Source organism: Manis javanica, chromosome 16, assembly GCF_040802235.1.
Source record: "Manis javanica isolate MJ-LG chromosome 16, MJ_LKY, whole genome shotgun sequence".
Classification (NCBI taxonomy): Eukaryota; Metazoa; Chordata; class Mammalia; order Pholidota; family Manidae; genus Manis; species Manis javanica.
Genome location: NC_133171.1, coordinates 35,233,550 through 35,248,682, shown reverse-complemented (window position 1 = coordinate 35,248,682; position 15,133 = coordinate 35,233,550). Strand labels below are relative to the sequence as shown.

General features: G+C 54.1%; 1 protein-coding gene across 9 annotated transcripts in view; it reads right to left on the bottom strand.

Moving 5' to 3' along the window:
• LOC140846855 (anthrax toxin receptor-like) overlaps positions 1–15,133 on the bottom strand; it is a 54,728-nt gene that overhangs the window by 18,705 nt on the left and 20,890 nt on the right. For all 9 annotated transcript variants that reach the window (XR_012126364.1, XR_012126365.1, XM_073224948.1 and 6 more), the window contains 11 exons: positions 11,788–11,859; positions 10,559–10,630; positions 9,286–9,367; positions 9,140–9,173; positions 8,064–8,143; positions 7,913–7,981; positions 7,459–7,539; positions 7,311–7,371; positions 3,037–3,129; positions 1,840–1,909; positions 1,201–1,291 (listed from right to left, as the gene is read on the bottom strand). Coding sequence is in view for 7 of the 9 variants with exons in the window: in XM_073224949.1 (XP_073081050.1) it covers positions 1,201–1,291; positions 1,840–1,909; positions 3,037–3,129; positions 7,311–7,371; positions 7,459–7,539; positions 7,913–7,981; positions 8,064–8,143; positions 9,140–9,173; positions 9,286–9,367; positions 10,559–10,630; positions 11,788–11,859 (805 nt within the window). In the remaining 2 variants the exon portion in view is untranslated. The remainder of the gene's footprint in view (positions 1–1,200; positions 1,292–1,839; positions 1,910–3,036; positions 3,130–7,310; positions 7,372–7,458; positions 7,540–7,912; positions 7,982–8,063; positions 8,144–9,139; positions 9,174–9,285; positions 9,368–10,558; positions 10,631–11,787; positions 11,860–15,133) is intronic.

Here is a 15,133-nt window from a genome sequence, read left to right as displayed (position 1 = left end):
AGCACACCAGTGACGGCACACAGGGGGTGCAGGGCGGCTGCTGGGGCCGGGAGGAAGGGGGACTGCAGGATCAGGTTGGCACCCTGGGTCTATCTCCGCATAGCCTCGCCCTCCCTGCCCCTTTCCACAGAGATGCTCAGCCCTCTGAGCCTGCACTTCCCCATCTGCGGGAGCGAGTGAGGGGACACCTGTGAGGTTCAGAGTTCATAGCCTGTCCTGGTACAGGGCCGGCCCGTAAGGAATGGGGGCTCCTGTCCTGTTGTTAGTCATAGCCAAGGAGAAGCTCACTGCATCTGTGCAGTCAGGTGCTGCAAGGCCTGAACCGTTCAACCAAGTGAGATGCTTCAGACAAGTGGGAGAGGGACGGGGCGAGAGTGACTCAGTGCCCAGGAGGCAGGGCAGAGGAGAGGCCAGGCCAGGGCTGGGGGAGAAGCCACTGTGCTGGGAGTAGACACCAGCTGGCTCCTGAGTTCTTTTCCCAATGTGCCTGTTGAAGGGCGGTCGTCACCGGGTGGGACTCCTGATTGGCAAACGGGTCAGTTCTGTCTGCTGATCTGTGAGCGGACACCCAGGGATCAGTATAAACAGACATGCACAGGAGTGTCAGGGCTGCTGCAAGCCAGGCTTGGGGGCAGGGGCCCAAGCACCAGGGCAGTGGAAATTCACCTCGACTGTGCAGGGCCACAGGTGGTCCAGGCCTCCAGGGCTCCTGGCTCTGGGGCCCCAGTTTTGAGGGCCTGGACTCTAGCTCCCTCCAGCCTCCAGCCTCCACCCCTCACCTAAGCCAGACCCAGATGGAGCTCTGAACTCCCCTCCAGGAGAACCAGGCCAGGGAGGTGGCAAGGTGGGAGTCAAGGGGCCGGACTCAGCATTGTTCCGGAGTCCGCTCAGTGCTCCAAGTGGTCGGTGCCATGTGCCTTCAGGGAGCCTGGGCTTGCAACACAGCAGAGAAGCTGCGTGGCCCCAGACACTTTCACAGAGGGACCCCCAGGGCACTTCTGAAGCCTGAGTGGGTCACAGCTCCGCAGGTAAGGGCAAAGGGGCTGCAGTGGCTGTGATGTGCTGCGCAGGTGCCCAGCTGCACAAGCTGCTTGCTGGGCCTGCCCTGGACACTGTTCCTGCCTGGTGCTTCCCAGTGTGTGTGTGTCTCTGTCCAGTGAATGGACTGAGTAGAGTCCCAGAGGGAGGCTGCAGTCTCACCCTGGAAGTCACGCAGTTCCTCCTGCTGACATCTAAATCCGTCTTGAAGAAGGTGAGGCCATTATTCAGGCTGATATCGATGAAGATGGCCCTAAAGAACAGAAAGGCCAGATGGTGACCAGCAGCTCAGACGGCACAGTGCGTGCACTTGGCTCAAACTGCAGCCCTACAGTGGTCCTCGATGTAATGGCTGTGATCACTGGGTAGTCAGGACACCGTGTAGGAGGCAGCACGGAACAGGAGAGCCCACCCCAGGCGAGATGAGGTCACCCTCTGCAATGAAGGCTCAGCGGGCCGTGAGGAGCCCTGCATGGCCCAGATGCCCTCGTGGCCATGGGCCAAGTAGCCAGGCGGGCTGTTTGCTGTTACCATGCAAACTCTTTTCTATGACAGGGTATGCTGGCTTGGCCCTGAAAGGCTGCCTGGGCCAAAGGTACCATCCCTGGGGCCTGTCACCTCCTACATCCTGCCCTCTTTGATATAACCGGTGTGACAGCGGATCACAGCACTTCAGGGAACCACCCGCACAGGTGCATGCAGAGGAAGCCCTGAGCCCTCCCAGAACAGGTGTGAGCAGCTTGGCCAGAGGAGGCATCTCCGACGCTGGTCACGCCATAGTGCCTAAAGCTTTTCACTTACTGGCCCCGATCATTTAACTTGGGTCCTGGGCATGTAATGGAGGTATCTTCCACAGATACAGCCTTCATTCCTGGAAGAAATTTACACGCAAATAATGTGAATGGACATGTCCCCACATCTCCGTCTCCCCTCCTGTGGCCCTTGGCAAGCAGAGCCCACCCTTTGGCAGATGTCGGCTTCTGTTCTCTGCCTTCACCAGAGCACCTACATCACACCAAGTACTGCTGCTGACCAGACTGTCAGATTAGCTACGACCTTCTGACCATTCTTACCCCTTTGTTGGAGCTCATAATGAAAACTATATGGTTAGGGGAAAGGATTGGTGTCTGGGGTCTAGAATGGTTAGGATTAAATGAGGAAAAAATCCCCAAAAAGGTGCAAACTGACTTTCCCATTGGATATTCACAGTCGCGAGAGAAGAATGATGTGACGTCAGCCCGGCATGCAGAGGGGTCTGGACAAGCATGATTGACTGGAAAGGAGTTTTCAAACCAATATTACATGCATGGGATGAGTTTCCATCTATTAGTGTCCTCTTTAGTTTCTCTGAAGGGTGTCTTGTAGTTTTCAGGGTATAGGTCTTTCACTTCCTTGGTTAGGTTTAATTCTAGGTATTTTATTCTTTTTGATGCAATTGTGAATGGAATTGTTTTCCTGATTTCTGTTTCTGCTAGTTTATCCTTAGTGTATAGGAATGCAACAGATTTCTGTGTATTAATTTTGTATCCTGCAACTTTGCTAGATTCAGACATTAGCTCTAGTAGTTTTGGAGTGGATTCTTTAGCATTTTTTAAAGGCATCATCTTTCAGTCTCAAGTGAACGCACCATCTTGGGAGACCTGGCCGAGACTCAGAGCCCTGGGGCTGCCTCGACTTCCCTCCCACAAACTAATGGAATCAAGTGCTTGCCTCTCAAGGGAAGGGACAGCCCAGGAAAGGGAGGAGGTGCAGCTCTTAGGGCACACCCACCCCACACCCAGCCAGCGCTGCAGGAGAGGCTCTCCCAGGGGTGTGATGGTGCTGCGGATCGATTCAGTCCTGGGCACGAGTGGCAGGTGCCCAGGCGCCCAACCAGTTACCCCTTCCACTGTCCGTGTTGCTTGTTTTCAGTGTGTACATAACGAATGGTCAACACGGCTTTGAAGGCTTGGTTTGCTGGGGGACAGCCGTCACTGGAGGAACGGAGGGGCTACTTACGGATGGTTTTCTTTCCAATTCGAAATTGACAGACGACTTCTTCCTTCTGTGTGTTTTCAAAACCTTTCCCAATAACCTTGACTTCATTCTTACCTGCAAGAGTAATATCCAAATGTCTCTGTGAGGTAGCACTGACTTATTTTCCTCAGATGACAACTATGGGAGGCTGCCCCCAAAACAGAATTCCCATGAACTCTTGGGAGGAAGCAGCTGTAGCTGAACCAACATCTGGGCAATCCTCTGGCCAGATCCTCCCCTGGGGTCACTGAGGGCCCACTCTCAGGAGCCTGGGCTAGGCCCAGGGCACTCAGAGGCTGCTTCCCACTTCCCATGACCCATGAAATCCATCCATGAAAGGCACCCAGCCTAGTTCCCTCCATAGGGGCAAACCCAGCCGTGGGTTTCTGCTCTGAAATCCCAAGGTCCCCCTAAGGGGCACAGGCAGGTACCAGGCAACCTTACACAATTGAGAGAGGAGCCAAGACATCCTGGTGAGTCAGCCCTGGGTCATGTCTGAGCTGCACACGCACACCTGGGGGCCTGGGGACTTTCTGCCACCTGGAGTCAAAGCTTTATTGCCCCCCCACTCTTTCGGGGGGCCTATAGCAGAATGGAAACCGGAGAAGCCAGGCATGTTCTTGCGGAAAGAGAATGTGGAGTTTCAAAAGACTATGTGGCTTCCCCCAACACCTGGCAGTCAGAGGGTCAGGGCCTGCTGTCAGTGACCGATCCAGGACCACAGAGGATGCCGCCTCTGCTCTACACCCAGCTGAATAGCTACCACGCAGCTCCTCTGCAATGCCCTGCGCTCTGCTTTCCAACTCATGGGGCTGTGACTGCTGAGCCTGAAACCCTAGAGGGGACTGGCTGTCCTGAGCCTCGTGGGGAAGTTTGGCAACAGCCTCTACTGCCGTGTCTGTGACACGCAGGGAGTGTGGCAGCCCAGGGCAGGGCTGAGAGCCCGGAGCACGGCAGGCCCTGGCACTCCTGCGAATGGTGCACAGCGCCCCTCTGCTCCATGCGTTGTACCCTGCCTTGTGTCCCTGCTGCCCTTCAGGCCCTGCTCTTGGCCACTTGTCCTCTTGCAGGAACTACAGCTCTCAGGGGTCTGGTTTACTCTGGGAATTGTAGCCAAGTGGGGCCAGGATGGGGTTTTGAGCAGAACAGAGGTTGAGTTAAAGGACTCCGCTCTGCCCAGAGAGCTGCTCCTTTTACCTTCGACCTGCCCGCACCCTGTTCCTCCAACAGCAAAAACCCCAAGAAGAAAGTGAATCGGAGAGTGAGCAGAGCCAGCTTGCAGGCAGCTGCGCTTCCCCAGCTACACTCCCCCTGCCCACCAGCTCTGAGAGCGCAGAGGGACCTGCAGCCCAGGACTGGAGGCAGATCCTTTCTGGAAGGGAGGGCATTCTTTCTGGGAGAAAAGTTATACACCAGGCTGCCCGGGACCCAAGGACAGGGGACTGAAGGTGGGCAGCTCCCTGGAAAGTCCAGGTGGAGCTGGGCGGTGAGGAAGGGTGGCTGACCGCCAGTACTGGCAGGAGTAAGGCGGGAGGTGCCCACTCTGGGGCGGCCAGGGAGGGGCTGGGACACCACGTGCTGCCCGGCACAGGCTCGTGGAGAGAATTCGCACACTGCTCCCCCACTGTTGACCTGTGTGTCCCCTGCCTGCAGCTATTCTACTGCGGGGACTGATCCCAGGAGACCCCTGCCCCACGCCTACAGAGAGGGACGCTTGGGAAAGCGCCACAGGGCGGCTCATAATATCATCTCCTTCAGAACAATCTTACCGTTGAACCAGGGACACTAGTGAAATTAACTTGCTCCTTCAACATAACAGACTGGTGTGCAGATGGCTGGAAAATATTATGTAGTGCACAATCCCACTAATATGGAAATATCCCTGTCAAGTCTACTCAGATAGGTGTGCATACATGTAATCAAGTTCTCATTACACAGGTATGTGCCATATGCAGTCAAGTCCTCCTAGTAGTTCTCTCTGGGAGAGAGTTGGATGGGACCAATGGGGACCCTCATCAAAGTGGAGGAGCAGTGGCTACCCAAGCTGGTGGCAGGAGGGACCCATGCTGCACAGAAGGTCCTGCAATGGCCAGTCACATAAGTAAAATAATTCAAGGCTCCACCTCCAGCATGGCCACCTGGGGGTGAACAGCCCCAGCATCCCCAGCAAATACACAGGCGGGATGAATGTCAGACCCCTGTGCACAGCGCACCAGGCCAGAGCCAGCATTCACAGAACGTGGTCCACTGAGGAGAGGTGCAAAGCAGCCGACTGCCTGTGGCAGAAATGCCAGGAGGGGAGCTGCCCCCAGGGGCCGGGCTGGAGGCAACTGCCTGGGAGGGCATCCAGGGGGTATTCCTGGGGCAGCGCTCAATTCTGAATGTCCGTGGGCTGACTTACACAGGGTTGTCTTACAATTCTCAGTCTTGTCAAATGGCACCGTTACCATTTCTGCATTTCAGAAAGAGAACTCTCAACGATCATTAGTCCCTAGTTTGAGATATGCAGACTGAAGGGTTTCATGGGAGGTAGCCTGATGCCAGTATTTCACTGTGAGATGCTTCAGAAATCAGATGGGGCATTGAAGGAGAGAGAGGGAGAGCCAGCAAGGACTAGCTCCATTCATCATAAGGAAATACGGTCACACAGGGATTCTGAGCACCAGTTAGTGGAGATGGGGGTTCATTGTACAATTGTTTCCAATGCTGAAGATTTTAAGCTTTGCATAATAAAAGACTGGAAACAGAAAGCTGCCTGATAGAAATAATATCATGGACAGAGCCCAGCAGAAGTCATGGTGCACCTTGGATGACAAGTGACTAATGAGAGGCAGAGACCAATGGCAGAGGGAGGCCGAGGGGGCGCTCTACCAGAAGCAGCTTGGAGGGTGAGACTCCTGTGAGTTGGGCCTCAGAGGATGGGTGGGAAACTGAGGCAGGGCCTACAGTAGCCTCGCTACCCAACCCCACCTCTGCAGCAAATGAGGTTTAGAGCAGAGGGGTCCTTGCCCTGCAGGTGGTCAGCTAGTGACCTCAGGTTCTGTGGTCAGCCTGGGGTGAGTAAGTGGCCTCTCTGAGCACTTGTACCTGTGACGGGCTGGAGCACAGGCGTAGGGGCCGGGAGGAGCCCTTGAGCCTCATGCCCAGCCCCTGCCTGCTTCCTCAGGGTCCCCTGATTGCTTCCCCAGGGCAGCCTGATGAAACGGGCTCTTTTACTTCCTTTGGGCTCCAGGTTTCTGCTTTGTACTTCCAAGTGACTGTCACTCTGTGTAGTGGCCTTTGACAAGAAGGCAGCAGTTTAACAGATCAGAGCCAAAACTCTGGGCCACACTGGTAGAGGGCATGTGGCAGGCACCTGCCACTTCGTCTTGGCTGCCATGAGGGACGAATGGTGACTGGCACCCTCACCTGTGGCTTGTCATGGTGGTCAGATGCCATGGCCGGTGTGTACAGCAGACATAATCACAGAAATGAAGATGTCAAACTGGCTGCATGGTTGGGCGCTCAACCCAGGAGGGGCAGGGAAGGACCCCGTGTGTGGGGTTGCTAAGCACCCTCCACACTGCATGTTCAGAAGATGGGGACGCAGACAGCTACCCCCAACAGCTGGCTCAGATGGAAGCCATCATCCCGGAGGTCCCTTACCCACTCAAATTACATTTCAAATACTAATCAGACTTGGATTTCTGGGGTGGTTTCTAAATAGTTTGGCCTATTGTCCTGGTTATACGTGGTTGGGTCCCATTTGGTAGTGTCGTTCAGGTTTTTTAAAACAGTTTTTTAAATTTCCTAATCAATGTTTTGGTTGTGAGATTAAAGAAAGCAATTACACTAAACTTATGCGGCAGTCATTTTGCAGTATGGTCACCAAGGCCTTGTGCAGTGGGTTCTGAAGTGATAGGGGGCCCGTTACAATCCTGGGCAAAGATGCCATCACATACCCACACCTCCACATCCCCAGGCACCCGTACCTCACACAGACTTACATATGTACCTGACACGAACGTTCTATGGACCCAATGCGCATTCCAGACCAATGCATCCGTAGACACCATATTCACATACACACACCACATTATTCACACTCACACGCATGCTCCACACACACACACACACACACACACACACACACAGCGCGCTCAAACACACTGCACAAAATGGAACCACATACACGACTCCCACCACACACATGGCACATTCACAAAACACACACACACACACACTCCTGTGTTTACAACAGTGACTCCATTAATTACCTCTAGCGCAGGTAGTGGAGTAATCGACAGATGTAATCTGCACACATGACCTCGCTATGAGCTGAAATAGAGAGAGAGGAGTGGCAGGGTCACGGGAGGGAAAGGCGGGGGGAATGGTGTGCAGCCCCCTTCATCCGCCCTCACTCACGGGACCAACGATGTCTTCCAGTCCACTGTATCCATTGTCCACTCCAAACACATGATCCTCTTCACCAGAAATTTCCAGTAGCTGAAATGGAGAGGAGACAGTCTGGGCACACAGCCAGGGGTGATGACTCAGAGGTCCCCATCCCAGGGGACAGACACCGAGGGCTAGACCCTGGCACCCGCCAGCAGCCCACCCTCAGGGGAGGGAAAGCTCTTCCACCCTCACCTCTGCTGGGTAGGTCTTACACAACACTTGTTAATCATTCTGAATGGCCACCTTGCACATCTTTCAACTCTGTGGGCCCACCCTAAGCAGAGAGGGCCCCGACCCCACTCCCCAGGCACTTGTTGGTGAGTAAAGGCCCATCCTCTGGGTGACCCTGAGAGACCCGCCATCTTTGAAGCTTTCTCCACCTAGGCTCACAAGTGACCCCTTGTTCCCTGCTCAGAACTACCTGGTATAGCTGATAATCTTGCATGCCCACGAAATACAGAGTTGCCCCCAACTGCCTGGATTTTGCAGCCTGAGAAAGAGGAAATGTTGGGTATAATAAATTTCATCCAAATATGTGGACCCAAAGGCTGGTAACAATGGGCTTGACTCACTTCAACTTGTGTCTGTGCAAACGATTCTGGCAGCAGTTCTCCACCTGTCAGCACGATAATGAGGCTGGGAACCCTCTGTCCTGTGGGAGATGCAGGGAATGACTGGGTCAATGAGAGCAATGGCCACAGGCTTCCAGGACCTGAGCACTGCTCGCCACACCTCACCCTCCTGGGGAGAGGCCACCCAGAGCTGAGCACCTGCCACCCAAATGCCTGGAAGGCTTTGCAGTTTATTATGCAACAAGAAGGGCCCGTAGCCCAAGACCCACTTTGCAGATGAGGGGACTGAGCCCAGTTTAGGGTTCTTCCTACAGAACTGTCACTTCTACCAGAAGGTATAACCTTGGCCCTGAAAGGCAATGCCAGCAATTACACGGGTTAAGCATCAGCCTTCCAGATGAGCAAAAGCAGGAGTGGGCACACCCCCTGTGCAAGACTCCCGCAGGTCCATGCAGGCCTGTTCCAGCTCTGGGCCTCACCCACAGCTCTCCCGTGGGCACCTGTAGACCCAGGCGCAGGGCTTGAGGTCAGAGGCAGGTGACCAGTAGACCCCCTCCCCAGCTCAATGCCTTTCCCTGGGCCACACATATTCCCTAGACCCTACAGCCAAGATGAAGATGTTTCTGGGACAGGCACAGTTGTTTACACTGCGGGAGACACAGAGCAGGAGCATCAAGCCAAGGGAAGGAGCTGAAGGGAGAAGGAGTCAGGGAGGAGTGTGAGCTCAGCAAGGGGGAAGGTCAGGCTCCCTTCTTACAAGGAGGCCACACTGCTCCAGGACCCGCTGGGTTTCCCCATTTCTTCTTCAGGCAGCCCAGCTCCAGGTCCAGCACCCCATATTTCCCAAGAACCGTGACGCTGCACACGCGACCCCTTCCTGTGCTGCGGAACATCACGGGGTGGCTGTCATCGCCACTGCTCAGAGCAGGAGGCTGCCCCTCAGAGAGGGCAAGCAGCTGGCTCCAGGAGTCAGAGCGTGGATGTGGCCTGGGACGGTCTGCACCGACCTCACTGAGGCCCAGGCCTGGTTCTTGCCGGGAAACCATCACCAAGAAGGCAGGAAGCAGCTCACTTACCTGCAGCACGTGTTCTTTTGATCTGCTCATTGGCCTGCAACAAAATGAAGGAAAAAGTGTGTCGGGGGGACAGTGAGATGACCCAATGATGACCCTCTGAGCACTTGATAAAGCAGAGCCACATCTCAGAAATTTAGCTTCTGTACCTTTTCCAATCCGTGCTGCATATTTATGGCTCCAGTAGGTAGTACATGGAGCAATTCGACAAGAGCATTGTTTATTTTTTTTCTGAAAAAAAAATCAGAGCAGGTGGGAGATGGAATGAGGGGTTGCCTCTTACAACCAGCCCCAGGCTGTCCTTGCCCGTCTGCACGTGCAGCCCTGCCGGGACGGGGGAGGACCACGTCAAGGAGCCCGGTCCCGGCCCTCTGTCCTGTGCCTTTGGCATTGGATGGCCTGGTTCCCACCTTCCCAGTCCCCTATCGGGTGAGCAGGGTGGTGAGGGGACGCTGCCTTCTAGCCCCATAGGTGTGGCCTGGCCGTGTCTGCGCTGAGCTCTGTCTAAGCCGTGCAGAACTGGGGACCCCCGAGGAGTACACCCTGACTGTTCATGGTGAGTACGGGGAGATCCCAACGGTGATTCCACCACAGAGTGACTGGCAGCACGACCGCCCCTCGGGGGCCCTGGAGAGGGCACACTGTACCCCCACACTTAGGGCAGAGCTTGGAAACGTCACCAGGCTCACCCTGGCCCCTCCTGTCCACAGGCCCTGGGACCCTATAGTGCAGCGTCCTCGGGCTCTGCCTGGTGCTCCTCCCACTCTCAGGGGGGTTCCAGTCATTTTCCTCCATGAGAATCTAACCTCCCTGCTACTCGGAACCTCCATAACGTCCCACCTCCCACCTAGACCCTCCTGGGATGCAGGCCCACAGGGCCTTCCTCCAGCACCCTGTCCGTCTGGGGTTCAGGACCCACTCCTGGGCTCACCTGACCAGACTCACTGGGAACATGTTCCCCTCCACTGAAGCACCCACACTTGGATGACACCCATCCCTTCCTCCCTGGTTCTGATTGTCTCCCCCTTTCCCCAGCACCCAGGGCACAAAGTGACACACAACAGCAGGTGCCGGGTATGTCCACCTAGAACTGCACCACCTGATCAGGGAATCTTCACAGTCAGCCTGCTCTAGGGAAAGGGTAGAGCACGGAGGGAAGGACTTGGGTCAGGAGAAGGGCTGGGCTAGGAGGGGAGGAGTCTGTCTACTAGCACAGGGTCCAGCCAGTGCCAGTGCAGAGGCGGCATGAGGGACCCGGGGGCTGGCCTGAAGGTCAGGGTGGGCAGTGAGGGGAGGGTCCAGCACAGCCATGCCTGCACACCCATGGGCTCCTCGGTGCGGGCTCAGGGACCCCCTCTGCTCCCTGGCCATCCCTGTGGCCTGACCACTGGGTCTGCTTTAGGGGATCAGTGAAACACTTACCTGTCCGAGGTCAGCTGCATATTGACGTGGCCATGAGTCGAGTAGGTAATGAACGACATACGCTGTGTGGGGCTTGGGAGGAAACATGGGCTTGTGAGCAACTATACACACAGGCGGAAAGTGATGCTGATGTGCAACAGGGAGGGGGTGCCCACCAACTTCTCTGTTCTCCATTCTGTCTCTTTTAGTGTGGAGTCCATTTCCTGGACTCCAGGAGTTCTCATCACTTTAGTGAAGGATTATGAGGCCTGGAAGGCGTGCTGCCCTCTTGTCAAAGTGCGGCATGGCACCCTGTAGACCCAAATCCCAAAAGTCTGTTGGCTCTCTCTGCCTCTCTCACACACACACATGCACACAGGGCGGCTGCATGCACAAGGGGATAGACAGCTACATGCTCTTCCACGAGGGCCCTCCCAAGCTGGCCTCTCCTCTCCTGACAAATTCTTTGTAACTTCACATCTCCTCCTCTCTGGACCATCTTCCCCAACTCCCTCCCCTCATCTCTAACAAATTTTCCTCCCTCATCACCATTCATATTCTCCCCTCCCTTTTCACCTTCTGGCCCCTCTTCTGATCACCTGGCCCTCATTATCCTTTAGTTACACTGTTCCCATAGGTCCCTGTATGAGCTCCCCACTGGTCCTGGCTCTTGCCCACCATTATGAGACTTCTCTGCCTGGAGTACAACTGGAGCCCTGTCTTTCTGAAGTCCCACCAGCCCCTCTGATCATGCATCATCCATAGCTCCCTATGGCCTGCAGCAGGAAATCCAAGACCTGCTTCCTGGCATTATTGCCTCTCTGCCTTGGCCACAAGTTGACCTCTCGCTTCATCTGCCAGCCTTCCCATGTTAACCATGTTCAGCCAAATAGACCCCTTCCTGCTCAAACGACCTTCATGGTTCTTGTTACCCTGTATTTCTCATCCTTCAGGATCTACAGAAAATTTCCATATCCAGATGTTTAGTTACAGTGTTAAGGAGTTTGCCTATTTCCTAGTCTGTGAGGTCCTCCCGGGAACACTGTGCCCCTGAGAACAAGGCCTGACCCCCAGGAAGGAGCCAGGCAGGGCTGTGGAGATCTTAGGAAACAAATGGGATCTCTCCTCCCCTCCTTCAGAACACTGCCCTGAGCTTTGGGACCTGAGGCAGTCCCAGGTCCACTGCATCTAAATAGCAATGTACTCAGTCAGAGGAAAATGCCCTGCAACACAGAGCGGAGAAGCCATACTTTTTAAATCTGTTCACCAAATCCTGCACAAAGTGCTGTGTGAACTCCCAGGTGTCATTTACACTGCGGGATCTGAAAAAGAAGAAGATATGAGTCAGAGACGGAGGTGCATGTATCATGTGAGCATACTTTCTGCCTTCCCTGCCTTCCTGCAGGCCCTTAGCAAGCTCCTCCACGAGAGCCCCCAGCTCCTGAAATAGCTAAAGGCAGCACAGCTCCCGGACTGAGGTCAGTGGGTTACCCTCGTGGTGACTTTACTCAATGTGAGTGGCAGCAATTGACCGATTAGACCTGTGTGGAAGGGATGGGGGACTTCTCAGATAAGGGGCCTTTGGTGGCAGACATGGACGGTTGATCATCCTACACGGGAATGTTAGGAAATGAGGTAGGATGCATTGGTCAGTAAAGCCTCCGGAAATTCTGATATGCTGGCTCTCCTGCTGCCCCATTTCCTCTTGGGAATCACCATTCCCAGCTCTCTGCTCCTCGTCCACCCCTTGAACACGGGGGTGGGTCGTGGCTCTCGGTTCTTCCTCCCCACCGTTCCCTCTGCCTCCATGGCTACATCTAAAACCACCACGAATAGTGAGGAAACTAAGGACAAATGACATGAACATCAAGATTCCAGTGGGTACATATCTACCAGGCACTTTACATATATGATTTCTGATTCCAGAACAACCCCTATGACGGTAATTATTCCCAATTTTGAGATGAGGAAACAGGATTCCACAGGTCATAGAATGTGATACAATTTCAATAGCTAGCATGGATGTGAACCCAGCCCTGGCGGCAAACCCCACACTCTACCCATTGCACTTGGCAGGTCAGGATGACACTGAGTCAGACAACTGCTGGAAAGCAAAGCAGCAGACTTTGTCAATCTGCTTAAGTAGAGATTTACTCTGAGACCCACGCTGACATGCAAGACAACTCCATTCCTAACTAACACTTTCCATTTCCTCCCCATTACCTCTCTCCTGTTATCCCACTGAATGAAAAGGACACTCCAAAGACAATTTAAAGGAAACAAGAGTCTTCAACCCACCTATCTTCTTTGGGATAGCTGTTAATTTATGATAATTTGGAAGGAAACTCTTGAGTCTCTTACACAAGAATATGAGAGCTCATAGGCAACCACAGGGACCTACAGTTCCCAGCAAGGAGGCAGTAGGGAACCCAGCAGACACGTGGGCTTCTGGCACTCAGGGCTCCAGCCATGATACAGTGTCCCACTCTTAAATGAGCATGGAGAGATGGGCATCCATAGACAGCTCCACAATTAAACCTTGAGGCCAAGACATCCTGGTGATGTAACTATTCTGGGAGAATGGACGCACAGAGCAGAATCATATAAGTGAGCTGAGATGTAACTAAGCTAAATACTCTTCCTCCACGGTAAGAAGTTAACTGAGAATATGTAACCTCAAGCAGCAAGAAATACCATAAAGTATAAATATGTTTTAGCGTGTGAACACATTATGAGATACATGGTAACAACGTCAAAAAACAAACCTGAAGTACTTGCAAATGGCTGTCTCTGAAGAACAGGATCAGAAGTGGGGCCATATGGGGCAAGAGTCCATATGTGTGTGTGTGTGTGTGTGTGTGTGTGTGTGTGTGTGTATTTGGAATACTGTTCCATCTTAAATTTATGTTCAAGCGTTTTCTTGATAAATTTAAAAAGGAAATTAGAAACTAGTGGCATGAAGTATGAAAATGGCAGACTTGGAAGCTCTAAGCCTTCAATTCCACAAAGAAGCACTGAACGGAGGCTTACATCTGATACATGCTACAACATGGGTGGACCTCACACAACAAGGCAAACACGAAATGCCAACTGTCCTATGATTCCATTTATATGAAGTGTCTGGGACAGGGAAATTCGTAGATACAGAAAACAGAAAGGAGGTTGCCAGGAGTTGGGGAGGGGTGAATGTGGAGTTATTGTTCATACAAGTTTCAGTAGCCTCTGTCCCTGAGAAGAACGGAAGCCATGGCTCACTCGGAGAGGAAAACGTGTGAAGGGCCCTGAGCAGGAAGAAACAAAAGACACGAAAGGGCCCATCCAATGGGGAGCGCAGATCCACAGCCAGGCCTGCACAGCTCTGCCCTTCCGCTCACCGGTACTCGGGAGGAAGCTGGGCAGGACGCACACATGCTGGGTCCAGATGCCTCACTGACGATGCCCCTTCAGCTGTCATCCTCTCTGTGAACCTCTCCGCGCGCCTTTCCCATGGTAGCCCCAGGCAGTGACGGGTGGCCCTAACATCTGGTCCAGCTTGGGACAACCCTGAGTGCCAGCTGAGGCTGTCGGACCCGCATGGAAGCTCCACCTAATCCTACTTCTGCCCATTTTGTCCCACAGGGGTTGGTGCCAAGGTGCTGGGTAATGAGCATCCTGCATCCGGAGTGGACGGATCTAGAAGCTCTGCTTTCTCCCCTAGGCCATCCCCTCTTCCTCCACCTTTGTCACGTGTGTGGGTGCTCCCCTGGATTCTGACTCTCCATTATCCTCTCACTGGGCACACCCACCTTGGGATCCTACTTGACTTCCCCCGGCCTAGAATGAATGAACAGGTCTACTCATCACATGGTGACAGCGCCCAGAAAACCTCAGGAGGGCTCCCAGCAGAGACATTAGGCTCACACATCCCCCACTCCAGAGGGCACATGGGAAGAAAGCCGAGTCAGGGAATCTGGGCTGGGTCAGCGGCCCCCGTGGGGCAGGGAGATCCCAGTAGGTGTGATTTTGGCTTAAATGCCAGGTCACTTTATACTTATCTTCCATGACTATGTGTGATGTTGTGCTGAGCAAACTCCCTACAAATTCCCCTTCCCCTTCATTGCAACATGGTGAGATGGGTATGAAGACCTTGACTGTACAGATGGAGGCACTGAGGCTCAGAGAGATGGAGCAACTGGCCCAAGGCTCCCTGATGGTGAATGGAGACTGCCTGACTGTAGGGCTGGGGCTGCCTCCCACTGCCCGTTCCCCGGGAAGGGCAGGGAGCAGCCCCAGGAGGGAGGATGTTCTCTCTCTCTAAGCACTTCTCACCCAGTGGGCCCTGTCTGGGTGTGTGCAACTCCTGGCCCTGGGGCTGAGGTTGCTGTGGTTTCAGGTCTGGCCTGGCCACTGCAGCAACACTCTGGGCACATTCCCCACTGGTGGCCCAGGTCTGGGAACTGTGTGTGTAAATGCTTTCTGGGGCACCCTCAGCTCCTCCTCCTATTTGCACAATCTGGCAGGATTTAGTCCTGGCCAACGAAAAGGGCAAGTGTCAAGGCAAAGGCCATGATGGGGTGTGGGGGGCACAGTGCTGTGGCACAGCTCGTCCTGGAGCCT